The 20,435-nt window shown below is 43.3% G+C and overlaps 1 protein-coding gene across 1 annotated transcript in view; it reads left to right on the top strand.

The window, feature by feature from the left end:
• The window catches only part of CCDC92B (coiled-coil domain containing 92B), a 34,110-nt gene extending 30,894 nt beyond the window's left edge, over positions 1 to 3,216 (top strand). The window contains exon 4 of the mRNA XM_063296241.1: positions 1,627 to 3,216. Coding sequence (XP_063152311.1) covers positions 1,627 to 2,384 — 758 coding nt within the window. The 3' untranslated portion in view covers positions 2,385 to 3,216. The remainder of the gene's footprint in view (positions 1 to 1,626) is intronic.
• Positions 3,217 to 20,435: the final 17,219 nt, after the last annotated feature.

Below are 20,435 nucleotides of genomic sequence, written 5' to 3'. Positions count from 1 at the left end.
GCCCCCTCCTCAAGAAACCATCGCTGGACTCTACTATACTGGACAATTTTCACCCAGTCTCCCACCTCCCCTTTCTGGGGAAGGTGGTTGGGAAAGTGGTGGCTTTGCAGCTCCAGAGGATTCTGGATGAAACGGATTATCTAGACCCCTTTCAGCCAGGTTTCAGGCCCAGTTATGGGACGGAAACGGCATTGGTCACACTTATGGATCACCTCTGGCGGGAGCGAGATGGAGGCAGTGCATCCATCCTTGCTCTTCCTGACCTCTCAGTGGCCTTTGATACCATCCACCATAGTATCCTTCTGGACCGACTTAGGGAGTTGGGGGTGGGCGGCGTGGTTCTGTGCTGATTCACTTCCTTCCTCCAGGGTCGGTCCCAGTCGGTGTTGATAGGGAGTGAGAGATCCAGCCTGCAGCCCCTCCTCTGCGAGGTGCCGCAGGGTTCGGTACTCTCTCCGCTCCTTTTTAACATCTACGTGAAACCACTGGGCGAGATCATCCATCACTACGGGGTGAGGTATCATCAATATGCAAATGATACCCAATTATACATCTCCATCCCGGGTGAAGTAAGTGATGCTGTGGCCACCTTTTCTGAGTGCCTGGGGGCTGTGGGGGCCTGGATGGGGAACAACAGGTTGTGGCTGAACCCGGGAAAGACGGAATGGCTGTGGATTAATGGCTCCTCAATTTCTGGGAAATTGTCATCTTTAGTTCTGGATGGGGTTGCACCGTAACTTGGGGGTCCTCCTGGACTCACAGCTCCTGCTCAAAGAGCAGGTAGCAGCCGTGGCTAGGAGGGCCTTTGTGCAACTTCATGTTGTGCGCCAGTTACGCCCCTTCCTGGAGCGAGAGGCCCTTCGAATGGTCACTCATGCCCTGGTTATCTCCCATATAGACTACTTCAATGCGCTCTACATGGGGCTACCCTTGAAGAGTATCCAGAAGCTACAACTGGTCCAAAATGCAGCTGCACGGGCTATCTTGGGTTTCCCAAGATCAGCACATATCACCCCTTTGCTCCGCGAGCTGCATTGGTTGCCAGTATGCTTCTGGGTCCAACTCAAGGTGTTGGTTAACACCTTTAAAGCCCTACATGGCACGGGTCCAGGTTACCTAAGGGACCGTCTCCTCCCCATCACATCAACCTGTCCCACTCGGTCGTGCAGAGAGGGCATGCTGCGGACCCCGTCTGCAAGAGAATTCCATCTGGCGGGGTCCAGGAGGCGGGCCTTCTCTGCAATAGCCCCTACCCTTTGGAATATCCTTCCCCCGGAAGTGAGATTGGCCCCCTCCCTCCTGGACTTTAGGAACAGCTAAAGACCTGGTTCTGTAATTATGCCTGGGGGTGGGGGGGAGAAAGTAGCCATTCCTGGGGATGGTTGGTTTCTTAGAAGGACCCTGCTCTGCTTGCAAATCATAAACAACTTCCAGCCATCAAGGTTTTTATTATGTTTATTTTATTGTGTATTATAGTGTTTTACAGTTTTATATTTTTATTTATGTTTTATTGTAAACCGCCCAGAGTCCCTTTTGGGAGATGGGCGGTGATAAATTTGATTGATAAATAAATAAATAAATAAATTCAAATCTGTTGTTTTGTCTTTCATCTCTTGCTTGCATTAGATATAATAGACCAGGAATTGGAAGAAAAGTGCAAGATCATGGAAACCCAGTTGAAAGAGAAAGAGAAGGACAATCTAGAATTGCACAAGGAGCTGAGGCATAAAGAGAGCTTGGTAGCAGCCCTCCGATCCAACTTGAGGAACAAAGAGAGGAAGTTCTTAGAAGAGCTCAAGAGGAGAAGCCACCGAGTTACCGTCCTCAACACAGAGCTGCAGAAGCAGACTGAGGCCGCAGCTTACCTCTCCCTCCAGCTTCATTCAACCAAACAAAAACTTCACAGTTCCCGGCAGAGGAGCACGCCCCTGCCTGAGAGACCCCCGGTGAAAACGTCCATCCCTCAACCCAGCGCTGAGGCTAGGCCCAAAAAACGGACTCAGAAGTCCCACGCCCGTCGGCAGGTGAGCAGCACTTTCCACTGCAAAGGTACCTTCAAGGACATTGTGGCTCGTGAGAGGCTAAGCAGTTTTGAAGAAGTCGAACCCATGCCCGACCCAGCTCTTTTTTTATACACCAAACGATACCACCCTCCGTTCCGTCATCAGAAATCAGAGCATAGCACATCAGGTTTGCCCACCAAGGAAGGCCCTGGGCAGGGTGACCCAAAGGGCAATTGGAAAAAATCTTTTCAGCAGCTCCCTGAAGAACCTACAGGAGCTGAGAGAAACATCAGAACTTTGGGTCAACGTCAGCCATCTTCCAAAGAGGAACCACAGGAGCGAAATAGCACTAGTGCTCACCCTTCAAAAGACACTGAATAAAGGACCAGAGGGGGAAAGTATGCCACCATTTTGAAGTAGCTTGTCAGTAGGAACTGATCGGCTCAAGCACATCCATCAATCTAGAGCCACGGGGCACGGAATGTTCCACTCCTAAAGCCATTGAGATGCCACCATCTTTGACTGTTACCTAATTTAAAACACCGACATGCTGTAGCTGTGCATCCCCTGGGAATGGGGTCAGTAGGAGTGGACTGACCCAACCACCAGGAGGGCAATGGAGTCATCTGCTTTGGTTACAATAAGCAACCTTGCTCCATGTTTTGGCGAAAAGGATCAGAAAAGTGAATCTCAAGTATTTGTGCCTTGCTTGCTGGTTTTGGTTTTCCTTTTTTAAACTCTGATGGGAGCTTTCCCATTGGCACGGGAATCTGGCTTTCATCAGCAAGCACTAAAGCCAGCATCTGGGATTCACCTATGTTGAATGTGTGTGGTTTACCCCTCTCAGTTGAGTGTGGTTTGGTTTAGTTTGACATTTCAATACTTAGAATATCATCCATTACTGGAGAAGATGGCCATGAATGTGAGTGTCTGGGGGAAAGATTGCTTTTCTAGGATATACAGGGAAAGGATAGGGTGTTTTGGAATATATATTTTGAGCAAAGCAGGGATGTGCAACCTCAGGCCTAGGGTTACAATGGTTCTGAAAACTTTCAGTATGACTGCTCAAGATCCTCAAAAATTGCCACCACATTGTAATTTCTAAAACAACTGAAATGGGAAGTTATTAAAACCATGGAGAGAAATCATATTAATTGTGTGTAACACCATAAATTAAAATTAGTTAAATGTAATTATAAATTCAACTAAACTGACCTTGAGTTTGGCCTTGCCTCCCCTTCCCCCCATTTTTTAAAATTTTCTCCCAGTTTTTGAAATGCAGCCACATTCAAAAACCGAGTGCAGCCCACAGACCAATAAGTATTGTACATCCCTAATTTGTAGCATAATATTCTAAGGGATACTTCAGATAAAAGTGATGGGGAATCCAGGCACTGGGGGTTGCCTTCCCACTCTTCTCACTCAGCAAATCTTTAGTAATTTCACCATTGGTCTGAATCATTGTTTTTTTAAAAACAAAAATAATCAGAGTTTTAAATTACCAGACCCACCTTGGGAAGACCAATTTGTTTAGCTTGGTGGGCTAAATTCTTGTTTCCCTTGCCATCCCTGGGTGTTGATATGTTGTAATTTGTATCTAACTTTGCCAACCCTCACCTTCCAATGCATTGGGAGAGCTGTTCTCCCGACTGCCAGTCCGCACAACCTGAGTGATGGGAATTCTGGTGGAATTTGATTGAAGGATGTTGATGTGTGTGTATGTAAGCTTATGCAGAGGAAAAGTGGTAACTAGTGAAATTGCACAGAATTTGTCCACCTGGGAAAAGTGAATGTAGAAGAATCAATCAGCTTCATTCTAGTATGGGATTCCCACTCTGCTCCACAGAGTTCCAGGATGGATAGATTTGGTTCTCCAGATCTATAAATGGATCACTTTACGGTTAGAGATTTTTTTAAAAAAATGCCTGAATGACAATCAAGATGGACAAAAGGATATGCTGTCAATCTTTGGTTATAGGGGCGAAGGAGCAGCATGTCAAGCCAAGGAGGCCTAAAATATGTCAGTACTATCAAGAATAGAATCATGGGTGCATTTCCTTCATCTTCCATGATGGTGCAAATTTGAGGCAGTAATCCCAAGTGCTCTTAGCCTGTAGATTTCTGTGCAGCTGCCTCAAATGTGGGAAAAAAGAGAGAAAAGGGAGGATATAAATGATTGATGGAAGGAAGGAAATCATTGAAACGTGAGTTGAGCCTGCAACAAAAATGTTGCAGGATAGAGTACTCCTGTTGAGGGCTCCCACCAGCCAATCAGCTATGTCCTGTTCCAGAATACCCCATTCCATTCCCTCACTCCACAGTCTTCATTTGGGCAATATGGGGGTGGGAATTATGATTATTATGATTATTATTAATTTCTGAAAAACCTTATGTTTCTTTAAACCCGTTATTGTGCAGAAGTAACGCCATTCTGATCACACAAGGTGTCCAGGAACTGAATATTCCAATTAGTCTGTTATTAGTTTGTTATAATGCTTTCCACACACACTTTCCACACACATTGCATGAAGGAGTTACCCAGTGCCATCCTCAAGATCGATTCACATATTCATTCAGGCACTTGATATGCTCTTTTGTTCAAGTGAAAAACAAAAAATATAATGTCTGGATAGAACACCGAAGTGTATGTCCTACTTATACATGTTTTAGAAGGAGAAAGTCAAGTGGAATTCTCTACTATGCACAGGCTAATCACCCAACGCTGTGTGTGGTCTTCCCAGAAATCAGTCCTACTGCATCCATAGGAGTCTTGCCATCAATGACAAATGTAGTTTTGTTACAGAGTAATTCCAGAAAGGGCTTCGTAACAGCATCTCAGAGTGTTTGAGTAGTAGCAAGGCACAGCTACTAGGACAGAGACATGCCACATATAGTTCCCAACCCCTCTTCAGGTCCCAAAGTACTACTGGAATGAGCAACAGTCAATTTCTTGGGGGTTTTGCATTGTAGGATTAGGAAGAAAAACGGGTGCTTCAGTTCTGCAGCACTGAAAGGCAACCATTTCACCTTTAAAATTCCCAAGCCCTGCAAAAAAATCAGGCTGAATTTTCCCATAGGACATTAAAAAGCAGCATGGATAATTCAAGCCAAGGATTTTCCAACCATTTTCCCTCTTAAACCTGCCTCAAACTTCTAGACCAGATTGAATGAAGATTTTGCCATGCTCAGGATGGTAATGTTCCAGTATGATCAGGGTTCCCCCTGCAGCCCCTAAGAGCCCTCCCATATCCCCCACATAAATCTCTATCCCTGCACAACACTAATCTCCTCCCCTTTAGCAGGCAGGGGAGGAAAATTGGCCGTTAGGGCTGGCAAGCTGTAGTGGGGGGGAAAGGAAGTCTAACTCTTAGAATTCAAAGGAAGGAAAGCCGTCAATTTTTTTTAAAAGGTGGCCATCAGTGTCAATTAGCCTCATTTGGCTAACCCTAGGACCACCGGGTTTGAGCTGCAAGAATTCAAATGGTCACAAGACGGCAGCAAAGAGATCCATAAACTCTCGTGTTGCTGCCATCTAGCGATCAACTGGATGTTTGCAACCCCAGGTCTGGTGGCCTTAAATCTGGACAATCTAATGGCAAAGCCAAATTGTTTTGTACATAAACAATAGCTGAGTAAAGTTCATAGCTTAGATGGTGTCCCGTTGAAGTATAACATAATTCTCAATGACAGTCCTTGTAATTCCCCATTTGTGGCAAAAAAAATGCCACAGTAAATAAGGCTTTTCTCACTGGAATGGAGCCCAAGATATTAAAGCTAGGTATGAGAAAGGAGTAAGGGGGTTACCTGCACACCTAGGACAGAATCTTCTATTCAGAAGAGAGATCTTTTGAGTTAAATGGGACTTGCTCCCTGTTAAACAAGTATAGGACTGCAGACTTAGAGCCCTCCTCTCTTTAGGCTGTGTTAATGTGCATTCCTCCAATCCTTGAAAAACAGGCTGATATAATTTGTACTGCACTGCCAAGCTCTAATGTGCCTCAGTAACTAGGCTCTGTCCTCTAGCCAGTGGCCCTATCCTTATGGTTTTAGAGAAAGACAATTTTAGGGCTGTGATTGGTCAATTCCCTTGATTTTGCCTCTTCTCCCACCCAATGTCAGCAGCTGGCAAAAGGAATTGCTGCCACTCCCTTTAAAACAGGATGGGTCAGGCTGAGTAACCATGGGCAAGTGCCTAGGACGGAGATTATAGCCCCCTTTCAGGTTGCCTGGGTGACAGGTAATTGGGGAAGAGGTGCTCTGCACTGACAGCCTGTCACTTGGGATGTTTCTGAGCACAGGTCTACCAGTCTTCTGGAAGACCGATAGATCTGTATCCAGATAAATCTCAGCTGTTAGTTGGTGAGGTGGAGGGTGAAGCAGGAAGGAACTCCCTCCCACTTCATTTAAGCCGATCCACCACTCCACTGACCTATCAGGCAGACTCTTTTTGGACAGAGCTTTATTAGTCTTTATTAGTCTTACTAGTACGTAGGTTTTCAGTCACTTGAGCTAGAATGGTGAACTGAGACGACTCTGGGTAATTTCAGCCCAGCTTCCAAATAGCCCAAAAATCAGCAAGGGAATGGCAGGGCTGGCAATGAGTGGCTACAGTCAGCACCACTTGGAAGTATCCTGATGGAGTATGCAAAGTGGCATTAGGGTAGGCAAAATGCCACTGGCTCCCTCCCAAACTATATATATATGTGTGTGTGTGTGAAAACAAGAAAGCACAACTATGCAATACTCCTCGTTGGCAGAAGCAGCAGAAAACATTGAATGCATTCATTTGAGACAGTCACAGCAATACCTCTCTTTTTCAGTTTAAATCAACTGACAAGCTCTTTCTACAGACAGATCTACCATCTTTTAGAAGACCACTGAACATACATTTAATAGCAACTCCAGTGGCCTTCCTCTCCTCTAAAAACCAAGTCTGTGAGGTGTCCAACCCATGGTTAGAAGTCATGCAAAAGAGCCCCTAATTCAACTGGATTGAGCTACTGTCGAAACCTAATTTATCAGATTATGCTAATATGGATTCCAACCCTGATTCGCAGTTGTATTGCCTGGATATAATAATGGGATCAATTACTTTGTAGCACCCTTTCTCCAACCTATGCTACCCTCCTGATGTGTGGACTTCAATTCCCAGAATTCCCCAACCAGCATGACTTCTGCTAATAATTCTGGGAGTTGGAGGCCACCTACTTGGAAGTTGCCCAGTTTGGAAAATGCTGCTATATAGGATTGAGAAAGAAAGCAACATTTAATGAAAAGGAAATAAGATTGCTTCAGCTCTAAATATGCTTGAAATTATATAGCAGGCAGGCAGGATAGTCCTTTTATAGGAAAATACCTTAATTTGATGCTCTCCATATAAACTGGCTTCAACTGCCAGAAGTATGTATTATGAAAGGAGAACCTACATTTTTATCCTGTGGCATCAGTTCTCCTTTCCCTTACAGGGCTGAAAATCAAGATCCTGTAGCATTTGAAATGTATTTATTTATTTTGCTCACTTAGGGTTCTAAGCTGCTTCAATTTACACTGACACTAAATGGCTAAGATTCCCACATTAGACTGAGCCATGGAACAACAATTTAGAACCCATATAACCCTAACTTTGCTACAGCCTTAGTCTGGAAGGGACTCAATCATGTCTCACACACACAGACACACAGACACACACAGAGCATCCCAAAGAAATGAGGCAGAAATGGAGAAAGTTGCTTGCAAATTGGATCCTGTTAAACTTTGCCAAGATCCTAGGAGAAGAGTTTTAAGACTTTAATTTGCTTTGATGCCTTTTCCTTCTGTGTCTTTAAGAGAAGAAACAGGAATGGTAGTCCTATGGAGAAATGATAGGTCAGTGGCAAAGGATGCAGTTTGCATTGAAGGTCACAGGTTCAGTTCCTGATATGCTCATTTAAAACAGTGGGAGGAAATCTGTAGTCTTGGGCCACCAGTGGCCCACATAGCTCAAGCCATTTTTGTTCATGGCCTACGGAGTCCCCTCTAAGCATAACTCCCGAAAGTCAGTGGCATCTCACTCACTCACTCACTCACTCACTCACTCACTCACTCACTCACTCACTCACTCTATCTATCTATCTATCTATCTATCTATCTATCTATCTATCTATCATCTATCATCTATCATCTATCTATCTATATCATCTATCTCTACCTATCTATCATCCATCCATCTATCTATATCTATCATCTATCTATCTATCTCTATCCATCATATATCTCTACCTATCTATCTATCATCTATCTATCATCTATCTATCTCTATCCATCATCTACCTATCTATCATCTATCTATCATCTATCTATCTCTATCCATCATCTACCTATCTATCATCCATCTATCTATCTATCTATCTATCTATCTATCTATCTATCTATCTATCTATCTATCTTTTATCTATCACCTATCTATCATCCATCTATCTATCTATCTATCTATCTATCTATCTATCTTTTATCTATCACCTATCTATCATCTATCTATCTATCTCTATCCATCATCTATCTCTACCTATCATCCATACATCTATCTATCTATCTATCTATCTATCTATCTATCTATCTATCTATCTATCTATCTATATCATCTATCTCTCTATCCATCATCTATCTCTACTTATCATCCATCCATCCATCCATCCATCCATATCTATCATCTGTCTATTTATCTATCTAGCATCTATCTATCTATCTGTATCCATCATCTATCTCTACCTATCTATCATCTATCTATCTGTCTATCTATCCATCTTCCATCCATCCATCCATCCATCCATCCATCCATCCATCCATCCATGGTATTGCATAATCTGTTTCCTACCCTCATTCAACAGACTCTAGGTGGCAGGCCACTTCTAAAAGCTATAACAAAAGTTGGACATGACTTAAGAGCCAGGGGAAGAAAAACAAAAGCCTACCCATGCTTCTCCAGATTTTAACATCATGCTCAGAAGCTCTGTATTTTATTTTAAGGACTTTAATGGTGATCTTGAAAAACCCTCTAATGAATGGAGAAAGAGAAGAGTCAATAAATCAGAGATAATGAGAGTCCTGTAATGGTGAGAATGCTTTCTCTTTTTTTTTCCTCATTTATATAATTCTTAGGTTCACTTGAGTTGCAAATGGAAAAAAGAGCCTCTAAATAAGTAATCAAATAAGGCTTTGATTCATCTCTGTTTCATCAGGCAGCAAGTGACAGTCATACACCATAGTCTTAGACAAGGAGGGTGGAATTCAGATTAAAGGAGCAAGAGGCAGCAAGCCAAGAAGTATGGGGAAAAGGAAATCGCTCCTGCAAATAAGATGTCTCCTTTCAGAAACAGTAGAGGGGTTAAGTCAGGTAGATATATTTAGAGTGTGTTCTATGGAGGTAGAAAAAAACATCTGCGCTGCTTCTTATTTCTGTAAATAAAAATGCCAAAAACGTTGCACTACCAAATTTTCAAGAATAAGATTTTTGGAATAGAAGGAATACAAGGACTGGAGGCATCGCATGCAGTCTCTACGTGGGGTCTGCTGAAGGCTGCACCATTGACCTCACATAAGCAAGTTGTTAACGGGGACATTTTTGTGAAGTGCTGAAGAAGCAAAGATAGAGTAATAGCACAGTAAGAGTAATAGCTCTGAATAGGGGGTTTCCAACTTCTTCAAGTTGCAGAACCTGTTAGGTTAAAAAAAATTCCTGGAACCCTGATGTCAGCCCTTTGAGGTTGGCAGATCAAGAAACAAACTCCCCAAGAAGATTAAAACTATGCTTTATTGAAATAGGCTGTGGCAGTGTTTCTCACCCTTGGCAAGTTTAAGATGGTTGGACTTCAGCTCCCAGAATTCCCTAGCCAGCAAGGGCTATAGTAACAGAACCTTGCAAGTCTGATTGTGTTTTTCCTCCCCTCCCTCTATGGGATCATTGAGTCAGAGAGGAGTGAGCCCAAGCCTCTTCCTAACACTACTGTACAGGTAGTCCTCAACTTATGACCATTCATTTAGCGACCATTTGAAGTTACGACAGTGCTGGAAAAAGTGACCTATGACTGGTCCTCACACTTATGACCGTCGCAGCATCCCCATGGTCATGTGATCAAACTTCAGGTGCTTGGCAACCAGCATGTACAGTATTTATAACAGTTGCAGTGTCCCAGGTTCGCATGATCCCATACCTTCCCAGCCAGCTTCTGGCAAGCAAAATCAATGGGGAAACCACACGATTCACTTAACAACCACCACAAAAAATGTCGTAAAATTGGGTGTGGTCACATGATGCTTCACTTAACAACTGTACCACTTAACGACAAATTTTCTGGTCACTACTGTGGATGTAAGTTGAGGACTACCTGCATCTCCTTTCCCAGGGCTCAGGATATGCTTCTGTCTCTTTTGTTTTGTAACAGCTTCTGAATGGTCCCCTCAAGGCCCTCTCCATGGCCCTCTGTATCCTGATTAAGAGGCTAAGTGCTCGTGATAGGAGATTGCTTGCATTCAAGTGAACTTTTCTGTCCTCTGCGATGGAGACCATCAAATTCTCTGCAGAACAGAGTTTGGAAAAACTGTGCACGGAGTAATCACAAAATTGTTGATAATCTTATAACCAAGGGGAGGGTGCAGGTGCACTACCAGTCCTTGTAGGGTCCTCGTATCTATCAGCCTCAGCCAACATGGACTGTGCGGATAAATACCGAAGCTGTAGTTCAGCAATATCTGCTGGGCTACAATAGAAACACAACTTCAGGCTGGCAGACTCAATCAGGTCACGGTACCCACAAAAGCCTGGGTCCTGGATGAGCAAACACGGTGGCCGTCAGTGTAAAATGCATCCCGTAAAATGAGTCGTCTCCTAAGCAAATCCGCCTACCTGGAAAAATATAGAATGTTTGAACGGTGTAGCTGAGTTTTTCTCCTGACATACTCGATGTCCACGTGGAAGAAACGTGACTGTTTTTCGTCACTCCCGTGAGCACACAGCCGCGGCCCCCGGCTTTAAGCCAAGTTAGAAGTAGTTTACAGTGATACAAGTCATAGCTGGGCATGACAAATTCCAGGCAACACGGGAAAAACAGAGCAAGCTTTGCCGAGACAATAAGGCTAGAAATGGTAACAGGGCCATGTCCTTTGCTTGGAAGCCAACATGCTGTGCTTCTCCTTGTAGCAAATGTCACAATGCTAGTTACATTCTGTCTCTCCTTCTACTCCAGTGTTTCTCAACCTTGGCAGCTTTCAGATGTGTGGACTCCAACTCCCAGAATTCCACAGCCAGCCAGCCTGGCTGGCTGTGGAATTCTGGGAGTTGGAGTCCACACATCTGAAAGCTGCCAAGGTTGAGAAACACTGTTCTAGTCTTTAAATCACCGCAAACTTTTCTAACAGCAGTGTAGAAGAGAGTTAAAATTCCCCACTCCTTTTTTGTTCACCTGCTTGTTTGGGGCTTATATTATTATTATTATTATTATTGTTGTTGTTGTTGTTGTTGTTGTTGTAATCTACAATTAGATTCACAGTCTAAGACGGGTGGAAATTTTACCATTCAGATCCTGGCCAAGGACCTAAGAATTGTTAAGGTAGTGTCTGACAACATAGGCAATTCCAAGCAGGGTTTGTTGTTTGTTTTTTTTGTAAAATTAGGGTGTTCAGGTCCAATAAATTCAAAATTTCCAAATATCGAGGGAGTCCTTTAGGTATTACTCCAAGGGCTCCAATCCCGATCGGTATAACAACGGATTTCTTTTTCCATAAGCATTCAACTTCAACCTGCAAGTCCCAGTATTTCATAATTTTTTCCAATTGCTTTTCCTCAATCTTAGCATCACCCAGTATAGCGACATCAGTAAACCAGACTCTCTTCTTTTCAGTGGCTATCAGTGACAATGAATGGATATCAGGGATGTTATGAACAAGATGCTTATTTGTTTGGATCTTAAAATCCCATTAGATCTTAACCTGCTCATTTTCCAAAACCTTCTCAACTTGATGGTCCCAGTAGTTCTTGCTACATTCAAATCCAAACCTCTGGCAAAGTTTGCAATGAGTAATTTTGGCATTGTTGTTGTTATTATTGTTGTTGTTGTTGTTATTATTTCCAATTCCACTAATTGTGGGTCACAGTCAATGTTAGCCAGTTTTCTTCTTCATGATTCAAGCCCAACCCAAGAGCCTGGGAATCATAGAAATGACATCTAATTAGATGTGACGTGCCCAACAGTGTTGCTAAGATGTTCCAGATATAGGCAATCCAAATTCTTTCTATGGCCTTGTGATATTGCACCTAATACCAATAATAATAACACCTCCAAAATAAAATAAAGTAAGTTTGCCAAGCTAATCAGAGGCTTTATATACCTCATTTGCCCTTTAACTACTGTAGGGGGGAACCGCAAAAGTCATGTTGCTAAATTTGGGCATTTTACTTTCCCATTTTGATATTGCAGACTGGGTAAGGTGTGTGTGTGTGGGGGGGGGGTGCTTCAGGAGAAGCACCAGAAAGGAGCTGGGCTTGCATGTGGCTCACAGCCCCAGATTCCCTTCACTTGCTTTTGGCTATTGGCCAAGAAAAGGAGTACTATCGAAGTCTTGAATTATCACATAACAATAATAATAATAATAGGTGATAGAGATTTTCTTACACACCTATCCATTTGCTTGCTATTCAGTACCTTCACTGCTACCACACATATCTTGGCACAATCCCAAAGTCCCTGTGGCTGAACTTTGGGACTGAAGTTCCAGTTCCTAACACTTTGAGGGCTGTGCATGCCCAGTGAAGATTTTCCAATAGCATGGCCACAGCAAAGCTCAGAATGGAACAGCTTTGGCCCGCATGAAGCTCCATGTTTAAACCAGCAACATCTGAGCATGCAATATGGATTTGTTCATTTCAGAGCAGTGATTTTAAACAAATGTGTTTAAAGCAATTCTGCTTTTGTTTGCATATATATATATATATATATATATATATATATATAATTTGTATTTCAATAAATACAATCAGGAGAAAAAACACGTTCAGTGTTTCCACATTTTTAATCCCGGAGGTCCCTGCATCTGCAGAATAACTCATAAACACACCTGATGAAATGCAGAAATATTTTATAGCTGTGGATGGGTGTGCCTATGTAATCTACACTGCTTACAAGATATTTTTACAACAATTTTTTTCCGCCACTTTCCATCATAAGCTCCCTATGAAATAATGATAAATAGATGGTAGAAGATATGTAATTATTTACGTAGATGTGTCTCTCTGTGTGTGTATGCACAAACACGGCATGCACATGCATATCCCTATATTGAATTTATATTTATTATCAGGGAACACACCAAATGAAATCAATCATGCTTTGTACAAAAAAGACCAATGTTCTGTGTTAAGTTACCTTGTAACTTCTGGAAGACAGAAGCAGAGCAGAGCAATAATTCACTGTAGTTGAACCAAAATGTCATGTTTGATTTGCACATGTTGATCGGATCTCTGGCTGCAGCTTAACTTCATGAGGACTTTGGTTTCCTGCCTTGTGTCTTTCTCCTCTGCCCTAGAATTGTACAGCTGGCCCTGTGCTTGTTCATCGTATTAGTTGCAAGTTCCTCCCCCCTCCGCAAAAATGCCTATGAAAATGCTGTTTGTTTTCTTCTTCCACCTTATCTGTGTCCAGCTGTTAATGTCTTTAAGAATTGTTCCACCTAAAAGGGAAATTAGGGAGGGGGTATGTTCAGTCCCTGGGGGAAACCTTTCTTTGTGTCTATGTAATGTGACCAATGATGTAAGACAGGGGGGGCACAAATTGAAACCCTCCAGGGCTCTGGGCATGACCCCTTAGTGCAGCTCCTGGAAGTCTCCAAAAGTTCCTACAAATTTTCAATCTTTCACATGTCGGAAGTGAGAAAGTTCAAAAGACCAAATTCCTATCTGGAGCTTTATCATATTCACTATACTTAACTTTAATTAAATTTTATGTGTACATGAACTGAAAGACAATTTTGTTTTTATTCCAGCTCTTGTTCACTACTTTATGCCATAATTCCCCATGCTTACCTCTACAGTGTCAGCCTCACGGGGGAAACCAGATAGGAATCACGGCTAGACCAGCTAATTCTACTTTATTGTAAAGCTACATTGACAGGGACGCGGTGGCGCTGCGGGTTAAACCGCTGAGCTGTCGATCGGAAGGTCGGCGGTTCGAAACCGCACGGCGGGGTGAGCTCCCGTTGTTAATCCCAGCTCCTGCTCACCTAGCAGTTCGAAAACATGCAAATGTGAGTAGATCAATAGGTACCGCTTCGGCGGGAAGGTAACGGCATTCCGTGTCGTCATGCTGGCCACATGACCCGGAAGTGTCCTATGGACAACGCCGGCTCCAAGGCTTAGAAACGGAGATGAGCACCGCCCCCTAGAGTCGGACTCGACTGGACTTTACGTCAAGGGAAACCTTTACCTTTACCTTACATTGACAGAATCTTGCAAGTCTGAAGTACATCTCTCCTCCCCTCTCCTTTGCAGCCCAAGAAACTAGGCAGGGTCCCTTCTGAGCCTCTTGCCCTGCCCACTATCCAGCTGCAGGCTCAGCCTCTTATCTGACCATTCCCTTGGCAGCATCTCTGGGCCCAGTCTCCCCAGGTCTTTCCCACATACCATCACAACAGAGAAATCATTTTCATCTAATATGACTCTTCCCAAAAGGAAAAATATATGTGCTCGAAGACAATAGAATAGGAAGGACAAGAGACCTCTTCCAGAAAATTAGAAACATTGGAGGTAAATTCCAGGCAAAAATGGGTATGATCAAAAACAAAGATGGCAAGGACCTAACAGAAGAAGAAGAGATCAAGAAAAGGTGGCAAGAATATACAGAAGACCTGTATAGGAAGGATAACAATATCGGGGATAGCTTTGACGGTGTGGTCAGTGAGCTAGAGCCAGACATCCTGAAGAGTGAGGTTGAGTGGGCCTTAAGAAGCATTGCTAATAAGAAGGCAGCAGGAGACGACGGCATCCCAGCTGAACTGTTCAAAATCTTGCGAGATGATGCTGTCAAGGTAATGCATGCTATATGCCAGCAAATTTGGAAAACACAAGAATGGCCATCAGACTGGAAAAAATCAACTTATATCCCCATACCAAAAAAGGGAAACACTAAAGAATGTTCAAACTATCAAACAGTGGCACTCATTTCACATGCCAGTAAGGTAATGCTCAAGATCCTGCAAGGGAGACTTCAGCAATTCATGGAGCGAGAATTGCCAGATGTACAAGCTGGGTTTAGAAAAGGCAGAGGAGCTAGGGACCAAATTGCCAATATCTGCTGGATAATGGAAAAAGTCAGGGAGTTTCAGAAAAACATCTATTTCTGTTTTATTGACTATTCTAAAGCCTTTGACTGTGTGGACCATAACAAATTGTGGCAAGTTCTTAGTGGTATGGGGATACCAAGTCATCTTGTATGCCTCCTGAAGAATCTGTATAACGACCAAGTAGCAACAGTAAGAACAGACCACGGAACAACGGACTGGTTTAAGATTGGGAAAGGAGTACGGCAGGGCTGTATCCTCTCACCCTACCTATTCAACTTGTACGCAGAACACATCATGCAACAAGCTGGGCTTGAGGAATCCAAGGCTGGAGTTAAAATCTCTGGAAGAAACATTAACAATCTCAGAGATGCAGATGATACCACTTTGATGGCTGAAAGCGAAGAGGAACTGAGGAGCCTTATGATGAAGGTGAAAGAAGAAAGTGCAAAAGCTGGCTTGCAGCTAAACCTCAAAAAAACCAAGATTATGGCAACCAGCTTGATTGATAACTGGCAAATAGAGGGAGAAAATGTAGAAGCAGTGAAAGACTTTGTATTTCTAGGTGCGAAGATTGCTGCAGATGCTGACTGCAGTCAGGAAATCAGAAGACGCTTAATCCTTGGGAGAAGAGCAATGACAAATCTCGATAAAATAGTTAAGAGCAGAGACATCACACTGACAACAAAGGTCCACATAGTTAGAGCAATGGTGTTCCCCGTAGTAACGTATGGCTGCGAGAGCTGGACCATAAGGAAGGCTGAGAGAAGGAAGATCGATGCTTTGGAACTGTGGTGTTGGAGGGAAATCCTGAGAGTGCCTTGGACTGCAAGAAGATCAAACCAGTCCATCCTTCAGGAAATCAAGCCAGACTGCTCACTTGAGGGAACGATATTAAAGGCAAAACTGAAATACTTTGGCCACATAATGAGAAGACAGGACACCCTGGAGAAGATGCTGATGCTAGGGAGAGTGGAGGGCAAAAGGAAGAGGGGCCGACCAAGGGCAAGGTGGATGGATGATATTCTAGAGGTGACGGACTCGTCCCTAGGGGAGCTGGGGGTGTTGACGACCGACAGGAGGCTCTGGTGTGGGCTGGTCCATGAGGTCACGAAGAGTCGGAAGCGACTAAATGAATAAACAACAACAAAGAAACACACCAAATTATTAGTCATCTCTGCATCCGTACAGAAATGCACCCCAACATTTGTCCTGCATCCCCAGAAGTTCCACTTCACTGGGCGACCTTTTTGCAATATCTTTCCTCTCAGCCTTTTTAATCCCAAATGACTGGAGTGCCTAAAAGAAAACGGAACAATTTGGCTTTCTATCCTGTACGTGTATGTCTTGTTCAACCCTCCCCACCTCCACGTCTTCCACTCCGAATGGGGAGATGGACTTCATGGTCCAAATAGCCTCTTCCAATTCAATGATTCTATGTCAAAACAAGTGAGATATTTGGAATACATCTAGATTACCAGCGCCAAAGAAATTTCGTTAAAGTTGTACCAAAAACTGGTAAGATTTATCCGGGGAATTTGCATAGATTCTGAGACCCCTAGCCCAAAGTTCACCTTGAGAATACAACGGCAGGAAAGAGGAGAGGAAATAATGCCAGTGACTCTGGGTCTTAAACTAAAAACTCTACTGCATTCTAATCAAGAAAGCTATAAAGCTCCAAGCAAGGGGCCTCATAAGTACTCTTCAGGTACAGAATGGCATTGCTACCTGAACCATCAATCCCTAAAATTGGCCGGTCATCTCAAAGGGCCTGCCTTTGCAGGTGGCAGTAAATGAGCAACTTTGGCTGATCACCTCCAGTTAATACTTGGACGGAACCCACCAATAATTCCAGGGTTGTTAGATAGACAGGAAAGAAAAGAAAATCCAGCAGAATGCAACGCTGAGCCACACAAATCAAATCTTTATTATGGCCTATGGGCCAGAAAGCACAACAATAAAATACAGAAACCTATCATTATTAGTAAAACCTTAAAAATTGCAGTAAAACTACATAAAATACATTATTATAGTAACTGTAGTACAAATAGCAGCGGCAATCACCAAAATTTGTGCTAAACTTCAGCCATAGGTAGGACGGATACAATGATAGCACAAAATTGGGCGACCTGGAAAGATATGTCAGGGTCCTAAGTTAGATAGAAGCAGTGACAGATAGACATTGTGCTCTCTAGCAGGGTAGTTCTTTAAAATGAGATAAATATAGATCTTCCTTGATTCTTGAAAGAGAGAGCAACAAAGGAGCATATGGCTTAGGGATCTCACAGAGCCATCTCTACATGGACATAAGCACTGCTTAGGCTGACCATATGTCCCGTTTTGAACAGGACAGTCCTGTTTTTTTAACATTTTCAGACCGTCCCGTCATTTTAATATAAATGTCCATTTTGTCCCGTTTTCTTAAAAACCATACTTAAAAATTTGAAAGTTCCCGCAAACCTGTCAGAATGCAGTCTGACTTTGAGTGGAAGGAGGGGGAGCTCAGCAGAAACGGCGGGAAAAAAGCCACAGAGCTCAACCTGGCGGGAAACCTAAAAAGAAAAAAACAGGATCAGCTGATAGGCGATGATCAAAGAGCGAGCCGATTGGCTCCTGCCTTGAAACAGCGGGAAGAAAAGAACGTAAAAGCACGGCCAGAGGAGGAATGGCTTGTTGGGGACAACCGTTCACGAGACTCTCCAGCCCAGCCTTGCCTCTTGCAAATGAAGGAATCTGAAGATTCCCAGCCCGAGAAAACCAGAGAAGTTCCTACCTGCCGATCCAGCCTGTCACCCAGCCCTGCCCCATTTTGTCATCCCAATGTCCCATTTTTGTCTCAAGGAAATATGGTCAGCCTAGCACTGCTGCAAAGGGATGTTTTTATACCACTCCCATAAAACTGCAGAAGGTAGAGCGTCCAACCTGGCCAAGGTGAAAACCCAATGAAATTTCAGAATTAGAATTGAAGAGAGATAAGATGATGGCCATTTGAGAAGAACCCATAAGCTGTAGGGTTGGATACTAGGCTTAAATGTTGAGCCACTAAGAAAGCTGCATGCACATGTTTTTGAAGTCATTGGGAGGGCATCTTTTCTTTTTTAAGAATGTAGATTGACCAACCTTGGAATCAGTCCTAGAAGGCTGATTAAGAGAGTATCCAACTTTTTATTTGATGAATTTTAGGTTCTGGTTTTCTGCTTTAAGGAAGAGACTATATAGCTTAGAGGTAGGCCTACAAAGATCAGAATAGTGCAAGCCATGGTATCCCTTATGACACACTATAAAAGTGAAAATTGGACTTTGAAGAAGCAGGGTGGGAAGAGGATTGATGCTTTTGAACATTGGTGTTGGAGAAGACTTCTGAGAATATCATGGACAGCCAAGAAAACAAACAAATACGTCACTGAACAAATCAACTCAGAGTTCTCACTAGAGGCACAAATGACCAGGCTCAGATTATCCTACTTTGTACACATTATGCAAAGACGTAGCTCTCTAGAGAAAGCTCTAATGCTGGGAAAGGTGGAAGGAAATAGAAGAAGGGGACAACCAGCTGCAAGGTGGATGGACTCAGTTACAGTGGCGATGGGTGCATCATTCAGAGACTCGAAAGATCAGGTTAGGGACAGATCATCATGGAGAAAGTCTATCTGTGTAGTTGCTAAGAGTCGACACTGAGTTAATGGCACATAACCAATCAGTCAGGCATGTTTCATTGGCAGAACATCCCAGACTTGATGGCATCACCAGTTAAGAAATGGTTGGAAATAGATGATGGGAAAGACTGAGTAGATACTACTGAGCTGGATGGACAAAATCGGATTCAGCATAAGCAGCCTTCTAGAGCTGCAGTTCCCAGCTTTTCACTGATGTGGGCCAATGAATCAACATCACAGACCTTTGAGGAACACCACATCTATGGTCCACAATACAACACCTGTATACACCATGCCATATATGATCCTTCCCCACAGATAGCATCCAAGATTCCATGGAAGAACTGCAGAACCTCACCAAGTTTCAAGTGAGGTGTGGTGCTTTTGTGAGATTTTGGCCATTTATATACCCTTTTATTTTGATCTCTGCACCAAGGATTAGGGTTTACAAAAAACTGCAAGTCATTGCTCTAAAACATTGAATTTAGAGAGCTGGCTGACTCCAAGGTTCAGATGACTTGGAGGTAACTGACTTTATTCTTCAGTCCAGTTACATTCATCTTTGGTGGAAAATGATGTTCCTTGTTTCTTCTGTTCTTTACCTATACTTGGTGATCTCTCAGCCCTACAGCTGCTAAGAGCTGTGTGTAGAATAGGGGCAGAAGTTTCTTTCTTAGGCTAACCACATGGCCCAAGATGCAGGAGCGGGAGGCAAAGAAGCAGGAGGCAAAGCATGCTGCATGCTTTACTCCGGGTGGAAGGAGGAGGAAGAGAGAGAGAGAAAGTGGGAGTGGCAACAAACAGCTTCCTCAATAGCACGGAGAGTTTGCATCCTAGAGCAACCATCCATATGCTAATGAGGCATGCTGGATTTGCCAGGACTTCCAACAACATGCCCCCAATCCCATGAAGACTACACTGCCAAAATTTAGAAGCGAAGTACCAAAGGACAGCAATGCACTCCCACCCACCCCATCAGTCCCATTTCCAGCAGGCAGCTAAAGGAAATTAAGTCTCTGCTCACAGCAACCCTCTGTAGGCAAAATAAATAAATTACAACAATTACCATAATGATATAGCTGGCTGGAGAATTCTGGGAGCTGAAGTCCACACATCTTAAAGATGCTGAGGTTGAGAAGCACTGATACAATCAGTTGCCAAAACATTGTTCTCGTCTGTCCAAATGCCACCAACTGGAATTTGCTTATGCAGCTTAGAGCACTAGAGGGAGGCATGGCTGGATGGGATACGTCCATAATTTCCTTCATGCAAGGCCTCCACCATAATGTCTCATGCATAATTACATTAGAAAGGCAAAGCTACGTGCTCCACAGTACATCCAACACATCATTTGTCACTTGCTTGTAGCATAGATCTAAATTAGATGAGTACCAATGAAACCAGTTCCGTGCAAAGCTTTTCACATAAACTTGGGGCTGCCCTTGACAAACAATTAAGTAATTTTTAACCA

Source organism: Candoia aspera, chromosome 1 (genome assembly GCF_035149785.1).
Source record: "Candoia aspera isolate rCanAsp1 chromosome 1, rCanAsp1.hap2, whole genome shotgun sequence".
NCBI lineage: Eukaryota > Metazoa > Chordata > Lepidosauria > Squamata > Boidae > Candoia > Candoia aspera.
The sequence above is the reverse complement of the archived record's forward strand: the minus strand, read 5'-3'. Positions and strand labels throughout refer to the sequence as shown.